Source organism: Colletes gigas, unplaced genomic scaffold (genome assembly GCF_013123115.1).
Source record: "Colletes gigas isolate AHSC1104 unplaced genomic scaffold, ASM1312311v1 Colletes_gigas_Sc00003, whole genome shotgun sequence".
NCBI lineage: Eukaryota > Metazoa > Arthropoda > Insecta > Hymenoptera > Colletidae > Colletes > Colletes gigas.
Genome location: NW_025106632.1, coordinates 281405 through 298144, shown reverse-complemented (window position 1 = coordinate 298144; position 16740 = coordinate 281405). Strand labels below are relative to the sequence as shown.

General features: G+C 33.5%; 4 protein-coding genes across 11 annotated transcripts in view; 1 reads left to right on the top strand and 3 right to left on the bottom strand.

Moving 5' to 3' along the window:
* LOC122404548 (calcitonin receptor-like) overlaps window positions 1–1378 on the bottom strand; it is a 160254-nt gene extending 158876 nt beyond the window's left edge. For both annotated transcript variants that reach the window (XM_043408596.1, XM_043408594.1), the window contains exon 1: window positions 1122–1378. The gene's annotated coding sequence lies outside the window, so the exon portion shown is untranslated. The remainder of the gene's footprint in view (window positions 1–1121) is intronic.
* An 810-nt stretch (window positions 1379–2188) lies between these two features.
* LOC122404734 lies at window positions 2189–9750 on the bottom strand (the record flags this gene model as incomplete). The annotated part of the gene is made up of 1 exon (XM_043408957.1): window positions 2189–9750. A coding segment is annotated over one exon (1479 nt), but the record flags the coding sequence as incomplete, so codon positions are not given.
* On the top strand, window positions 9248–13306 carry LOC122404503 (5-formyltetrahydrofolate cyclo-ligase). 2 transcript variants are annotated; one of them, XM_043408507.1, is made up of 6 exons: window positions 9248–9375; window positions 9462–9505; window positions 11622–11774; window positions 11892–12147; window positions 12676–12723; window positions 12809–13306. In XM_043408507.1, the coding sequence occupies exons 3-6, from the start codon at window positions 11664–11666 to the stop codon at window positions 12979–12981; spliced, it is 588 nt and encodes a 195-aa protein (XP_043264442.1). In that variant the 5' UTR covers window positions 9248–9375; window positions 9462–9505; window positions 11622–11663; the 3' UTR covers window positions 12982–13306. The 2 variants fall into 2 exon arrangements, with proteins under 2 accessions (XP_043264442.1, XP_043264443.1); XM_043408508.1 differs by lacking the exons at window positions 9248–9375; window positions 9462–9505 and adding an exon at window positions 11482–11532.
* Window positions 9613–16640, bottom strand: LOC122404502 (interferon-inducible double-stranded RNA-dependent protein kinase activator A homolog). 6 transcript variants are annotated; one of them, XM_043408502.1, is made up of 7 exons: window positions 16460–16640; window positions 14811–15135; window positions 14421–14556; window positions 14050–14344; window positions 13328–13477; window positions 13086–13197; window positions 9613–9887 (listed from the first exon to the last, which is right to left on the bottom strand). In XM_043408502.1, the coding sequence occupies exons 2-7, from the start codon at window positions 15124–15126 to the stop codon at window positions 9751–9753; spliced, it is 1146 nt and encodes a 381-aa protein (XP_043264437.1). In that variant the 5' UTR covers window positions 15127–15135; window positions 16460–16640; the 3' UTR covers window positions 9613–9750. The 6 variants fall into 6 exon arrangements, with proteins under 6 accessions (XP_043264437.1, XP_043264436.1, XP_043264438.1 ...); XM_043408501.1 differs by having other exon boundaries at window positions 16470–16640; XM_043408503.1 differs by having other exon boundaries at window positions 14421–14541; window positions 16470–16640.
* Window positions 16641–16740: the final 100 nt, after the last annotated feature.

Below are 16740 nucleotides of genomic sequence, written 5' to 3'. Positions count from 1 at the left end.
TAAAATTAAAATTAAACGAACGTTCGTATGAGATTATTTAATTATCAATTTGGTCAGACACATTTTACGTAAACACTTTTAATGTGAAACGCAACTGAAAAGTGCGATTTTTATGAAAGATGGAGACTCCTTGCTTGAAACTGCATTCGTCTAAACAGGAAATTCGCGTTAATAAGAAAGTTTCGAAATACGTCTTTACGTCTTTGCGTCTGTGAAACAATTGTCCAATCAAGCCGTACGAAATCTCATGGAACGTATTGTAGCGCCTCGATTAAAGTTTTACTGCGCGAAATTTGTTTTCACCAGGAAAGCGGAAACTTAATGCGATAAACATGTTCGAAACACTCTCTAAGAAAACCGGCAACCAGCGCTTTAAGATTGTCAATTAAATAAGAGGGAACAAGAAACGTCTAAAATTTCATAATTTATAATTCAAGGTATTTTTGTCGAGTTTCGTAAAAGGAATTGACGAAAGTATTGCAAAAGTTTTGTCCGATTAAATCAACTAGCCAGGTTTCGATATCTACTGATATTCTTGAGACAACTGTTGCTTTCGCGACACACAAACACAGTATTTTACAAAGACGGATTCGATTTGCCTATGACAGACAGCTGACGCGAACTAATCGGTCCATTCAGGTTCACAAGTTTAACCTAAAACTTTTAACCAATTTACGACTTCCGTGTATTTCCGTACGTAAGAGTACCGTTTCGGTGTATGCAGGTACTTGTCTCTAAAAATATAAAACGTCACACCCGTTGCCATTTATTACTCGACACGTAAAATTTTACACGATCGAAAGCCAATAAAAGAAAATCTTTAAATCGAAGGTACTGTGTTTACACGAGCACGCCACAACATGTCATTCTACCGAAGCATCAGGTTAGTTATCAAAAAACCAGTAACTATAAACAATCTGTTAACAATGCGGTTGCACCAAGGTCACTATTCTTATTTCATAACCCTCGCTTTTCTATTGTTCCGCTTCCTAGAAACAAATTTCGTGTTCCCGCACCCGTCAACGTGTGACACATGTTAGTACTCGAGCATAATTGCAGTTCCATCACTGTCGTTGTTTAATGCAGAAAATAAAGTGTTTATAAAATAAAATTCCTCTTACTTGAACGTCGTTATAATTTGTGTAGGTGCACTTGTAAATCTTAGCTTGTCGATTTTAACGTTTAATTGTTTCGTAGTCACTTTCTTTCCACATCGATACTAATGCGAACAATTGTTTAAAGAAGGAACTCGATGAACTGTTATTAACAAACTAGTAACTTTTTTACTAACTTTATGTCGCGGATCAAATATAAGACACATAACAGAAACAAGGAACTTTTCCCGAAGAAGAACTTGAAAAACTGCGAATCACGCGGCCGCGCAGCGGCAACTGAACGTTTCCAGTGATAGAAACGTGACTCGAAGTGCGCGCGCAACTATTACCGGCATGGCGGCGGTACTATCGCTTCGACTCTTAAGGGTTCATTTGCAGTATAACATAAACTACGCATGCGTTCGTAAATTTGAAAAAAAATCTAATCAAAATAATATTCTATTTCTGAATTAGAATTGTGAAAACTTACTGGATCGTAAGTTTCTGAGAAAAAGAGTCTCGTTTTCCTGGTTAATACTGACTTTCTATCCAAGAAAACAATGCCACGTTTCTCGAATCGTGCTCCGATAATGGTAGTATCGTTTTCGTCGTGACGGATCAAATTACGAATCGTAACGCATACTGAAACAAAAGACAATCTAATTACGCGTACAAATTATAACGTGTCCCGCGTACGTTTGCATTTAATAACAAGACAAACGTTTAACCTTCTTTCTTTCCCGCGTAATTGTTCTTAAACTACAGTCGAGGAGTATCGTACTATCGAGTTGTAGAACCCTTTCGAATGGCACTATATGTATACAGATATACATACAAGTGTACGATGTTGAGGGTAGCAATTTAACTACAGAAATTTATTATCCACTCATTGTCATCACTGTTAAATCTAACCCCGCTTGCCGTTACAGAAACACGTAAGGCGTGCCGCTAATAGTCACGTGAACAAGGGCAATCATTTTCTCCGGCTATAATAAATCGACGTAACTTTCTGCATAAGAGGTGAAATAAGATTTTAAACGAACGCGAAAACACGATACAATGCATGTTCTTTATTGGTTATAATTGCTCCGATTATTCGAGTAAAATATTGTTATCAACATGTAGCTCCGATTCAATTTATGTAGTATAAAAAGTGGATGGTTTTGCAGGTACATAAACGCGATAAGAACTGCAGTGGAAAGAATTGCACACGCCAGACATATACAAAACCTATTTTGCAAGCATTCGTATGATTTACTATGCACTGGTTAGCAAAATCGAACAAATTTTGTTCACAAATAACAAATACAAATTTTATACTCGTTCGTACACTAATTTCCTTTTACCTTTGATTCGTAAGGTTGTTAAGTAAGTAAGCTTAGCGTTAAAGTAACATAATTACTTATTGTACTTGATATCTCTTTAGAAAATTTAACATCTATTAGGAAATTACATAAATTAAAAAAACATTCACATTTTCCTAATACATACAATTATATCGCACATCTCAATAAAAAAAAAAGAGGAAGTACGGCAATGAGGAAACCGAGATGTAACAAAGCGCGAAACAACTTTCATAAGCATCGTTAGTTTATTAACAATGTTACACGCACAATCATACATAAAACAACCTTGATTATAAATATTTATGGCCCTCGTTTACAGAAACGGGCCTCGCTATATTGTTTTAAGTCGTTATCTGTATGCCATGTCCGTGTCGTGTGCCAGTACACCGTGTCGATTATTCAAATCGACTATATTATTTTACAAACTGAAAATGATTTAACTTATAAAGAAAATAGATGGGGGGAAAAGGTAAAGGGGCCGGAAGGGAGCAAAGCTTTTCACAGAATAGAAAAAAAAATGAAAAATAATAACGTATCCCCCTCCACATATAAAAATTACAAATTACATCCAGTCACGCTGAATCGTTTATATTTATACATCTTATAAAACTGTTTCCTCTTTTTTTCTTACAAGGATTGAACGAATATCTACATTTCCATGTAAAATCGTCGGAATTTACTTGGTGTTTAGTACCAGTCCCCGATCTGCCTAAGCATTCGAAGTTCGTTGAGAAGGGAAAAGGAAATTGAGAAATATCGCTTATGCAACGACATTAAAATTTCAACAACTCGTCTCTTTCAATTTTTTTTTCTATAGCAAATAAATATTGCCTTTTTTTCCTTTAAAACCCTTCTATCTCTTCCGCTTTCGCTTTCGCTTTCGATCTCGCTCTCGCGCTCGCTCTCCTTCATCTAAAAAGTCGATCGTACTGGGAAGATCAAGGATGACGATGGTTGTTTTGTTTCTTTTTGTACAATTGCATTTCGACGCCGGTTGAGAGAAAAGGGTAGAAATCCGTGACACATGCACAGATGCAACGAAAAATGCATAAAAAATTGTTTCAAAACGTGCCTTCCTATCTACAGGAAATTCTATTTTTCTTTTTTTTTTTCTTTTTTTTTTTTTCTTTTACTTCTTCTGATTATTTCTTCGTTCATCTCTAAAATCTTACAAAACGCGGTAACGCTCGAACAAAAACTCATAGATGAATTCGTATGACAAAATTGTTTCGTAGTTGACTTAATTTCATATTATACAGTAATCGTCGGATAACTAACACGAAATTGGGTGCTCGGTATTTCAGTCGTACGATGAAGGTCGAGTTTTCCAGACATCGATCTAATCAATTTTAGACTATAATCGAACTGGACACATAACGTTCAAAGAGGAAAGTGGTCGAGATACAACACCGAGATGAATCATCCACTAATGAAAATGAAAATTTTATATTTTCCATTATATCTTCATACATATCACTAATGGATTAATATAATTTTCCCAGTGATATTGTATCCAAACACTACATCGTTCGAATTATTTTTAATTATACATTATTCAAGTCGTTTCTGAAAAACTTTTATTTACGTATAATTCTAAATAGTCTCAATACGGTTGTGTTTGGATTTATTTTCATCAAGACAATCTCACAATCTATTGATAATAATCACATGAAGATGCAATGACAAATATAGGAATTTTAAATTTTCAATGGCAAATGAAATTCGATCCCACCTATGCATAACAATGGTTGAGATAATTTCGTTTCAGTCATCTGAAGATTATTATATTCGCTTCGTACACGAGACTCTGCGATTTCGCTGAAAATACTATTACTTTTTCTGTATCAGCCGACTTCGTACAAGTCGCTGAAAATATGCTTTTCTTTTTATTCTTTTTCTTCTTCTTTTTTACGAGTAAGACCTCTTTTGTGAATGAATAATACGAACGAGAAAAGAAAAAAGCATATGATACACTTAACAAAAGGAAAAATATTATACAAGTGAATTGCCTTTTTGCGAATCAAATCTAAAACTTCTTCTTTTCTTTTCTCGTTCCTAATTTGGTCCACAAAGAAATACTTTCCCATTATCGGAAAAGACGAAAAATCTTTCCCTTTCCGTTTCTTCGTTCTCTCTTCATTGCGATCTCATTATGTGTTACAATATTTCTCTCATTATACCTCAATTTTCCATCTGCTAGTCCCAATTATATGCTACTTTACTTCGCTCAAAATTATAGACCCCCTAAGCGAGGGAATATTAACAGCATAGGGGTGCAATAAATTAAGTAAGCATGTCAATTTCATTTTCATTTTTTTTTTTCTTCATTTTTAGTAGTGATTAATTGAATCAATTAATTTTTAAACAATTAATCGTGTTCGATGAACGATTCTGAGCAATGGATCTATTCGATCTAAAACGCTCTCCGAGATCCTCCTGGCATTCACACGCACTAATAGATAAAGCAAAATCGATAAAGATCAACGGACGAAATACTTTTAAGGGTGCATATACATTTGTAAAATTCAAATTTTTGCTACGCTCCGTTTAAAACCGAATATATTACACTCGCGCATATGATCATTCACAATATGCACAAATCAACCAAATTGCAATCGTCACAGTCATACGAAAGGTTGAAACAAAATAGAAAAAAAAAAAGAAAACTTACAAATTATATAAAAATATAATTTAGGCTTAAAGAAGACGAACACCATGAATATCATGTATCATCATAAACTCTGGTCGACATAACGAAGAAAAAACGTGCAAAACTTTGTATACAGAATTACAAAAGAAGAGATCAATTCTAGGTAGATTTGCAGTAGATCGTTTTTTCTTTTAAATTTTACATCACATAACTGATATGTTCCCTTAGAAGCAGTGAATTTTCAATAATTTCGCCACGTTTCAGTGACGAGGAGAACATCGTCTGTTGTCGCATTCGTTTTGTCATTTAAAAACAAAATGTTCGCGACGACTGTGTGTCGTATTTGGCACGAAACTGCTCGCGGACGGCGGATACGCGTGAACTGTTTAGATTTGTCATCGCGCGAAGCAGCGCTCTACAGTCAAACAAACGAAAAAAGAAAAATCAGATCATTGAACCGAAGGCACACCGTGTGTTTCGTAATTCTACGAACACTAAGGAAATAAACAATAATTGCACAAGATCAACATCGCCCGTGGCGAGTAATCGTTTCGCTTTGTCTTCGTTATTAGGTCGAAACGAATTTTCGGTTAAATCGGCAACGATTTCTAATCGAATCGTTTATTTATTTTCTAACTGTTTCCCATTTTTCTTAAAGAAACAATTGGTTGGAGATTCAACCTAGCAATGTACTTCCGTTACATACATACACATTCTATACTTTGCATGTAAGTAATGCCTATTTTCCAAAAGTATATTATGAAATATGCTCCGACCAGGAAATCATGTCACGATTCTCTAGACATCGCTTTGGATAGTTTTATCGTTTCCTCATCATCCTCCAGATACTCGTGACGAGTCGTATCAGTCATTTGACACCACACACACACACACACGCGCACACGCACACACGCACACACGCACACATACACAGAGGCGCGCGCGCGCAAACACATGTATTCTTTCCATTCGTTCAACGCGATTCCGCGATATCTTGGCTCGCACATTCGATTTGCTTTACTGAAGAACTTTTTGTACTATCGGTGTAAGTTGGACGCGCGTCAAACGTATCGAAATTACGCCTGCATAATCCATCGCCACATTATTGCATCGCTATCGAGTCAACGATTAATGCGGTATGCATACACCATTTCATAAACATGAAACTTTTGCGTCTCAAGTTTTTTCATTTGCATCATACGTTCAGTTTTCATTAACTGGCACACTATTTGACTCTGGATCAGTTATCCATCCCTCCGTTTGTGACACGCAATAATGTATCCATCGATTAGCAACTTTAATAATTCAAAAGGAGAAGCGTCAATAAGCGGGCGAGTTTGTTCAAACTGTACGTGGATATGAATTTGGAAAAAAACAAATAAAATACATGTATTTGTAACGTTTGTAGAATCACTGATGAGCAAGACGCTTTTTTGTAGTACGAGAAGAATCGTCGTCTGATGAAATCACGTATGCACACACGGATTCCAGTTATGCGTGAATAGTAATCGGATGCAGGAGAAAAATCAGAGTTTGCTGTAACGAACGCAGTATATATTATTCGATGTAAATCGAACCTCCGTTCAGTAATATCGTTCCTTCTTCTTTTTTTTCTCTCAATTTCTCCGTTATCCATTGTATCTACAAATGATGGTAGTGATCCACGGGCTGAAGTACACTGTCGCGCAACGCATCCACTTTCCTCCCTGTTTCCATTTGTATCCTCTCGACGCCACGTGACCATACAATGTTATTCTTTTTCATTTAGTATTAATGTCTCATCCGGTGAGATCGACACACGCAGGCAATTCAAAATTCAATACACACGAGTATTATACATACTTGGTTATACAAGATGTGTACTTAATAAGGAATCCTTAACGATTAACCTTACGCGTATTAATATATGATGCTTATGAGTTTATGAGCTACTATACTAAAGCAAAAACATTCACCACTGAAAGATTATATCGTTATTTCTTTGCGATCGCCTTTATTATACTCGGATCGTCGAAAGCTACGTTTGCACTGTACATACGTTCGGTGGAGAGACGATGTTCAAATTAAGCAAAGATGCCGAAGGGACTGATATTTTCCTCCCTTTTTTATTTCTATGGCTTTTTCTCTTGTTGTTTTTAATTTTAAAAATGATACACGCATTTCCTTTCTACCATAGGTCGAATTCTTTTTGGTGCACGTCTTATTGCAATGAACATCGTTACACCGCCATCCCATCTATAGATAGTAAAGCACATTAAAAACATAGCGATAAGCTAAGTAATATGCAAATATTGGAAAACCTCCACTAATTCTATGCAAAGTATAGCTTGTAGAATACCATTCATTAAAACTAGAACTTATATTATAATTATAATCCAGTTGCTTTGTTTTCCTTCTTGTTATTTCACAATTCATGGATTCTTCTTTTTTTAGTTTTACGTGTAATGTGACTGTGGGGCTTTGTTCCACTTAACAAATTTCCATTCACTGGTCGGCCACGACAAAAACAAATTTGTCGCTTAGAAGGATTTCGCAATATTATATTTATAGAAATGTGACTATTCTTAGGAGTAGTCATAATTTATATACAATTTAACGAACTGTATGCAACCGCCTCTTTTTATTTCTCGGGTTTCCACGATAAATTCCGTCATAGGATCGTAATCGAGCTCAACTTACTATGCTCTGCCATGTCACATCAAATGATGGAAAAAAGTCAAAATGATTATTTTTTTCCTTTTTCTGTTTTATTTTTTAATTTTTTTTTTTTTTTACTTTCATGTATGTGTTTCTTTTCTGTACATGTGTGTCCGTATAAAACCATTTTAGACAGAATTTTCAAACGGCTAATGCAATCTAAAAATGTGCATCCGCGCAAATTTTGCCAAAAGAAATAACAATTACCGCTTCACAATGCATACTACTACATCGACCATGCAGACTGGTTAAAATTTATTTCAAAATGGATCAGAAATTGAAATAACTTTTACCACATCTTCCACACATTAATAGTTCAACTAAATTGGCAAATTTGCAGATACACGAGAAACGCCCTTTGTTCGATTAAAAAGTCGAATACGGTTCTACATTCTTCATCGTATTCCTTTTTTACTTCCCCTTTTACTCTTCTTTTACTTAGGGCTACAGATTTCTGTTCAGGAATATTAAAAAAAAATCATTTTTACTTGTTGAATCTCGGTGGCCTCCTCAATCGCGGCACCAATTCGGTCCTGACCGTTCTAGCGTAATTCGGTGCAACATACTGATCCGTCACAGCGATCGGACTTTGTAGACTTTGTATGAACATCGGTGAGTCTTGTAGTTGTCCCACACTCGCCGCCTGAAATTGATATTGACTGTTCGCTATATCCGCTGTCGGATAATGATTAGGTTGCACGAACTGAGGAGGATTGTCGTACTGCGGATACGGGATAGAACTTTCTGCGGAGAACTGTGGAATTACTGGATTTACGTTCACTGGTGTAGTCGCAAAACTACCAGGATCGTAAGCCTGATACTGGTTCAGCTGTCCAATTTGCGTTGTACCGAAGGGCGGTGATTGGGGGAACTGCGAAGTATCTGGGAACAGCACGCTTGCAACGGTCGGTTGAGGAAAACTATCTGGTCTGGGATAAGGCGATATGTTTGCCGTGACGTTGCTCAAACTTTGAACGTTTGGAATACCAGCAATCTGCGACGTTCCGTAACTATGAAAAGTTTGCCTACTGTGGTCCAGATCTTTAACACTGGTCTGCAGGGAACTTCCCATGTTTAATTTCGATTTAGAGTTTGGACCGCCTATCTCATTGTGTTTGATTCTCGCTTCCGTTACGAATGGGTGACGAACGTTCACGATACTCTGCGGGGCGCGTAACGGAGGAAAATTGATCGGTGCCATTTTTGACGTCGGATTTTGTTGCTCCAAAGCTTTTCTAGCTATAGAAAAGGCGGTGTTATCGTTACGTGATGCTGGACGAGAATGATGTACACCAGAAGAGCTCGCATGATTCTCCCTGTGCAATGCTTGAACGGACGACTGATTGACAAACCTCGATGGTAAATTGTTCATAGCTGTGCTATTCCTCGTTTTGTAATCTTGATTGTTTACAGAGGTGGTCTCTTTATAGTCGGATTGCATTTGATAATTCTTCATTTTGGAATCAATCTCGCTGGGAAACTTTTTAGCAGAATAATCTTTGGATTTGGACACATTCTCGTGAGAAACATTACCACTAACACAAGATGCAGCAACACCTCGTACGCTACTAAATTTAGAACCAGATTGGTTTGTAGTTATAATCGATGTATTCTTTACTAATTGTTGTACATTCGATTTTAAATTCTCGTTGTTTTCGCTATTCTTTTTTATAGATGGATTTATCCTGCTCGCAGAGACTGTGACACCCGACGTTGTGGTAATTATATTCAAAGTGTCATCTTTGTTCCCTATGGCAGTACTACTTACTGCTCTGACCGATAATTTCGATAGTTTACTTTTGTTCCCCGCGTGATCAACTTTTTGACCACTTTTGCCCTTGTCGAACACTTGATTGTTCGCTGACAAAATTGTAGGATCTGTGTTGTTATTTTGATTTATGGACAGCAAATTGTTGTGGGATTTGCAATTGATAGTGACAGCTGGCAGGAGCAAAGCGCTGGCTCACTTCTTGGTCATGATTTTGAGATATTCCAGAGCGTTTTGAGCAGCACTAGCTTGAGCAATTTTACTAGTAACACCGCAACCGTAGCAAACAGCCACTGGTAAAGTGGACAGTTGCACAAGGCACTGGTATTTACCTGTAACAATTAACAAAATACTCTCTTAATTGATAAATCTATTTTATGATCAAATTGTCCCTTATTTTAATAAACATTGATCTTACTTACTGAAACAGTCATTTTCATGCACACAGTGACTTAAAACAAACAGACCACCTGAATAACTTGTTTACTTTTGGTTACAGAGAAAAATGCTTCAAACGAATCTTGTTTGATTTCAAAGGGGGCATAATCTAATCTGATATCAGTAGTTTTTTATAGGTGAAGATATGAAACAGATACCAAGTTCAACTTCGTCCTTCTAAATGAAATGATATATTCTATACTTACCTTCTAATAAAGCATTTTAAGATGCGTATAAAGATCTACGATTGAAAAGCACTCATTGCTGAAGGTCAATTACAAATTAAAATAGTCGACTTGAAATAGATTGAATACTAGAATTGTACAATGGTAATCGATCACTCTGTATATTTCATATTTATTTGTATTCGTGAATGCTATTGAACTGCAGTACAAAAACTGTACGTTTATACGTAAAGATTTCTTGATCATTCCAAATTGGGCAATATGGACAATATGCAATGTTACTGTTTTCCTGTTTATACAGAAAAATAATTTTATTTCGCACGAACACGCAGTCCATAGAATTTTACAGTCATAAGAAATTAAAGTGTACAATGACAAAATAGAGAATGTCAAAGATAAACAATGTAAAAAAGGCTCTCGCCGATAGCGTCCGGACGCTGTCGCTCACACCGAATACTTATTGCAAAACATATACAAGGAATTCATTTGAAAACTTTATATCTAAATATCTCGAAAGTTTTAAAAAGTGATTCAAGGTCATTTTACATTATCGTGTATTTATGACATAAATACAACAGCCTTTGAAGAATAGATACCGAATCACAACGAAACTTTTCATTAAACGATATCCGACAGCTACTTTATTTACCTACCTATAGTCACCTAAATCAAAATCTATTTCCTCTCGGTAGTAATTTATCGGGAAAAATCACGTTAAATTCACAGGATTAAATTGGTGCTCGTAAGTCACGTTACAACAATTGTTTTTATGCATTTAGTTTCAACTAAAGTTGCTCATTATGCGAAAGTGTAAATTAGCATCAAGACTTAACTTCATAATTTTTCAAAATATTCATTAATACTCTACAGATTTATGAGCAACCCATTAAATATTTATTATTTGTTTAATTATTTCTTTATAACAAATGTATAAACAATTTATGCGTTACTCACGAACCCGTACAGTACCAATAAATTTTTTGAAAATTGAACAAGTTAATTATTTGTTTATACAAAATTTAGAAACAATATATACGCCAATTAAAAAAAAAAAAAAAAATAAACGAGTTATTTAGGTGGCTTGTAAGTATGTATCTCGCCCTATACATATATCTATACTATAGTAATAATTTAAAGTCATGTCAACTGAACACCAAAATATAATGAAATCCTACCTTCCAATATTGAATATAACGTTAAAGACTACAAACACGATCAAAATACCATAAAAAATGAAAGAAATTATTATAACGAAAATAGTGTGAGAGAATGTTTAGAAATTATTTCATGCCAAATGTATATTACATGTATACTACTTAGATATTTCAATATTTTGTGATAACTGTGTCATAAGGTCATACATTTCATTCATTCGTTAAGTATTGAAAGCAAACATGTTTCGTCTTCTTATATAAGCATATAATATTGATTTTTTTCTTCTAGTTAGGAAAGATTCAGAAGGAATACTAACAAGATACAAGAATCATGTGTGGAATTAAAGCTGCCAAACATCTTTTACGTAAAAAGATGAATAATGTTATTGCACAACTTAGTTCTGAAGAGAAACAGAGGCAATCAAAGAATGTGTTTCAAAAAGTAAGTATACACAGAAATAACTAATTTACCATAATTAGAATAGAAGAGGTTATGTCAAACCTCTATTCCTAAAATGAAATCAATTTTCGTTAAAAAAATATATTTTTTCATGTATAGCTATGTGCGTTAGCAGAATTTCAAACAAGTCAAAGGATTTCATTATATTTAAGTACAGAAAATGAAATTGATACAATACCAATATTAAAACATCTGTTTGAAAAACAAAAAGAGGTATTTATTCCTAGATACAGGAATAAACAAATGGAAATGGTTAAACTACTTTCAATGGAAGATTATGAAAAATTACCATTAACTAAGTGGAACATTAAGCAACCAAATTTTGATGAACCTAGAGAAAATGTATTAGAAACTGGCAAGTCTCTATATAATTAATTTAAAGATATGTTTTATCCTAAATGATTATTGTGTTTTTAATTATTGGATTTGCTACTCTTTTTCTAGCAGCAAGTTCTAGTTTGAATCAAATTTATAAGAAATTAAATAAAATATTAACGAACAAATGTTTATACGTTTTAAATAAATTTAAGTTAGTAGCATATAAATGTATACATATACATATATATATTATTAGAATTTGGCAAAATTTATTATATTTATCAGCATTTATTGAAACGTATTAAAAATTGTTAAATAACTTGTTAAATATATAAACCTCTGTTCATTAACTTTTACATTGTTTTCTTATAAATTTTATTCAAACTAGAACTTCAATGCATCTGTTCTTATCAAGACCTTTATTTTTAAGAATTGTTATTTCTCTGTTCTCACAAGAACTTTTATTATAAATATTCCATATTAACTGTTTTAACAGAACATATTGAGATAAAGTTCTATAACTGTTCCAATCTCTAAATGAAAAATAACACGTGTTTTATCACAGGTGGTTTGGATTTAATAATTTTACCAGGCGTTGCATTTAATATGGATGGTAAGATAACTTCAATTTTGAACTAATTATTCAGGAAAAAAATGTATTATTTCATAATAATTAACGTTTATACATTGCCTATCAGGAAAGCGCTTAGGACATGGAATGGGTTATTATGATAAATTTTTGAATTTTTATTCGAGGAAACAACAAAAAAAACCACACTTAATTGCAGTGGCATTTAATGAACAAATACAGGAAGATATACCCACATCAGAAAATGATGTATTTATGGATCGTGTACTTACAGAAAAATAAAATCAAGTTTTTTGACTTCAACGTTTCTTTTCAGTAAATAATAAATTAAACAGTGAAATATACTAGTTACCAAGTTAATATAATATAATATAATAATGACTTACCACTGATGGATTTTTCTTCAATATCAACGTACGTTATTTCAAATTGCTGCTCTGAAGCAATCTCTTGTAAAAATTGCACCAAATTTATATCATCAACATTTAAACATGTATTCTGTAACAGAAATAGATAATAACGCGAAAGTTAATAAAGTTACAAAATTCAATCAAACAATTATTTTATCATTAAAACGTCTTAAATCGATCAAAAAATTTACTTGTTTTCACTTAATTATATTACGAACCTGTAGTTCAAATAGCTTAACACCAGTTGACGACTTCATACTTTTATGAAATTGTGAAACTTTAAGACTATGTATAGTTGTTAGTGTTGATATCGTGCTACCTTTCAGATCAGCGTAACGGGCACTCAGGTTTGTATGCCTTTGTAAAACCTATAACGGACAATTAATATACGTAAAAAATTTAATTATATGCTAATCATTGGAGACAGATCCCCAATGACTGCACTTACATTACGAGTAAAATGAAGTGGAAATGATCCAAGCGTGTTTATTGTTTAAAACATATGCTGGTTTGTAAATGATTTTTAATATAACTACGTATAACACATATATATTACTGATATTATAATCTTGAAAATTATCCGTTATAGATTAAGGGTGATCAGAAAGGTAGCTTATACCTCATAATACTGCTTGCAGTGCCAAATCACTTCCACTTCACTAAGCATACACACACATACACAAAAACTGTACACATACAAGTACACAAAAGCAAGTTATGTAATGAGTATTAATTGTGATATATCATGTATCGTGTATCATTTTAAAATATATAAAGTGAAAACAGAAAAATGCATAAATGAAATAAAAACTTGAATATCCTCATTTACACAAAACAGAAAAAATTATGACCATATCAAAATAAGCATTCGTATTCAATTTAAAATTATTTAAAATATTTAATACATTAAATTTAATGCTGGTAAAAAATACATTCTTACCTCATCCTCGTCTATATCAGAATTTTCAATATTCATGTCATGTAGAGCTTGCCACATTTTGTGAGCTGCATGCCTTTTAGCAACTTTCTTACTTTTTCCTTGACCAACTTCGCAATATTTTGAAATAGAACAAACAATAGTAAACTGTCTTTCGTGTGGCAGACCCTCCGCATTTTTCATTGTATATTTTGGCGGAGGCCAGTGACGTGACATACACATTTCTTGCAACGAACCAATTGGATTTGTGATTATTTTTTGTTCTCCAAAACCTGGTAATTCTTGTAAATTTTCTGAACTGCGAGAAATAAATTATATAAAATTTTTATCAAACAGAAAATTAATTAGATGATATGTGTACTTGGCATTCTTACTCTGGTATATTATTTGGAAGTGGGGAGTCTGGACTTTCGCTATTCAATCTACACAACTTATCCAATACAGCTCGAGCAGCAGCATGCTTTGCCTCTTTCTTTGATTTTCCGGTCCCCACTGCTGAAACAATTGGATCTGCTTCAATCGCCAAATACTTATTATTTACCATTTGAATTCAATGATAAAAAAAATAAGTAATCACTGTAAGTAACAAAAATTTAAATGGAAAAACAAATAACTTCTTTTAAAAATGCATATTCAATTCAAAATTATATTTTGTTTAAATTTGATTAATGGATAAATCCACATTATAGTGCCAAAGTGTAAATTTTTATTTTAATAATTTAAGGGAACTAATAATTAATACTTTGCCAAAATTAGGTACAAACCAACAATATCAGCAACAGTGACTCGATAACGAAAAATAGGCTCATGGACAGCACCCTCTACTTGTATTAATTCATATGTTGGTGTTGCGTTCCTACGAGAAAGCAGTTCCTGAAGAATCGAAACTGGTGTTTTGTTGGATAACGATTTCATCTCCAATTGAGCAGCTTCGCTTAACGGAAGTTTTTCTACCATCAAACTGTGTAATGATAATCGAACTTTGCTACGCCGGTTAACATTATTCGAATGGCTAGGAACCCCACCTACACTGGCCATCATATTAGGCCCAACCTGTTGTGGTTGATGCATTTCCTCCATTTTTATATCCTATAGATGAAAATAATGTTATTTTACTCAAAGCCTATTTAATGCTCTCAAAAATTATATTTAGAAATTTATAAATAAGATTTGGTCATATTTTAATATTTATGTACAATATACTACAATTGATAGTTAATTGATTATCATAGAAAAATTGAATACATAAAATGATACTTTAATACTGTACAAACTGCAAATAAATAAAATTTTTAACAATTTATCAAATACTGCTACTAAGTAGATACATAGGATGAGACATGTAAATTGTGACTGTTATATCTAAAATTTGGTAAAAGAAACTGCGAAGGGCAAAGTTAAACGATACAGTAATATCTAATCTACTACGACTTCACTTTTTTTTTTATAAGGGTAACAATACATCTGAAAATTTCAAATGCACTTTTTTTTTATTAGAATCGTATAGTTTTCTTGCTTATGTGAATTCTTTGGAACATCTGCATAAAAAAGTATTAGGGTACAATATTTAAAAATTCAATGTTTTGTGAAATGTCTCATGTTTATGACAAATCATGTTTTATAAAAGATATTTCATATATTAATTATAAATGCTTCCGAACATAAGAATATCAGTGATTAACAATAGTCAATGTTTTGAGGGCAGAAACTCTACCGATTAACAAAATTCACTTAGTTACTGACAGTTTATCTTCATGGGAAGTTAAAATTCAAATTATCAAAAATGTGATATCTAATAAATAAAAAAAAGTATATAATTCTATTAAAAAAAAATACATTTGCAATTTTCAGATACATTGTTGCGCTTATAAAAAAAAAGTGAAGTCGTCGGAGAACAAACATTGCTGTATCGTTCAATTTTTCCCTCTATATTTTTTTTTATTATTTTAAAACAGATTTGAGATACATATAACCCGTCCCATTCGCGTGATTCACCCTGTATATTTCATCAATTCATCATTTATGAAGTTTTCGCGATTAACGAAATAAAAAATACTAAAGAGTTAAGCCAAGTTGTAAAATCATAAAAGTCCGATAATAATAATAATAAAGTTGTTGCAATTTTGATCAATCAGTTATTGACGAGTACAAGGTCTACGCAGTATAAAATTGTAGGAAAACCGGCTGGCAGCCATGATTGTTATAAAATTCATTGATTAATTTTAGTATGTGGAGCATAGAAAATATAGGAATAAAATATAAAGGTTAAGTCTTATTATTATCAAAACAAGAACAAAGACAGTGACGTCTTTCATCGTTTACAAGGTTCTATTTAAAACGATGATAATGAGACTAGTGCACAGACCAACCGGTCACAGTATCGTCCGCTATATGAAATCAAAAAAGTCACTACCTTTACTTACAATTTTCAAATGTTCTATGTGAATAAGCTGGCTCCTTAACAGGCCAATTCCTATGCGAAAAGCGAATCCCGCTTTTTGTGACCGATCCAAGTCTCACAAAAAGCTTGATCCGTTTGACGACAGAAAAATGGTTTGCTGACTACCGGAGAATCTTCCTCGTTTCTGTCTCTGCCGCAGTATGCGATTGTGAGCAGTTTTTCGAGACGCAAAAGCACGCGCATCTTTCTGCGCAATGCATCACCGGCGGTTTTATGGAAACGTATTCTCGTTC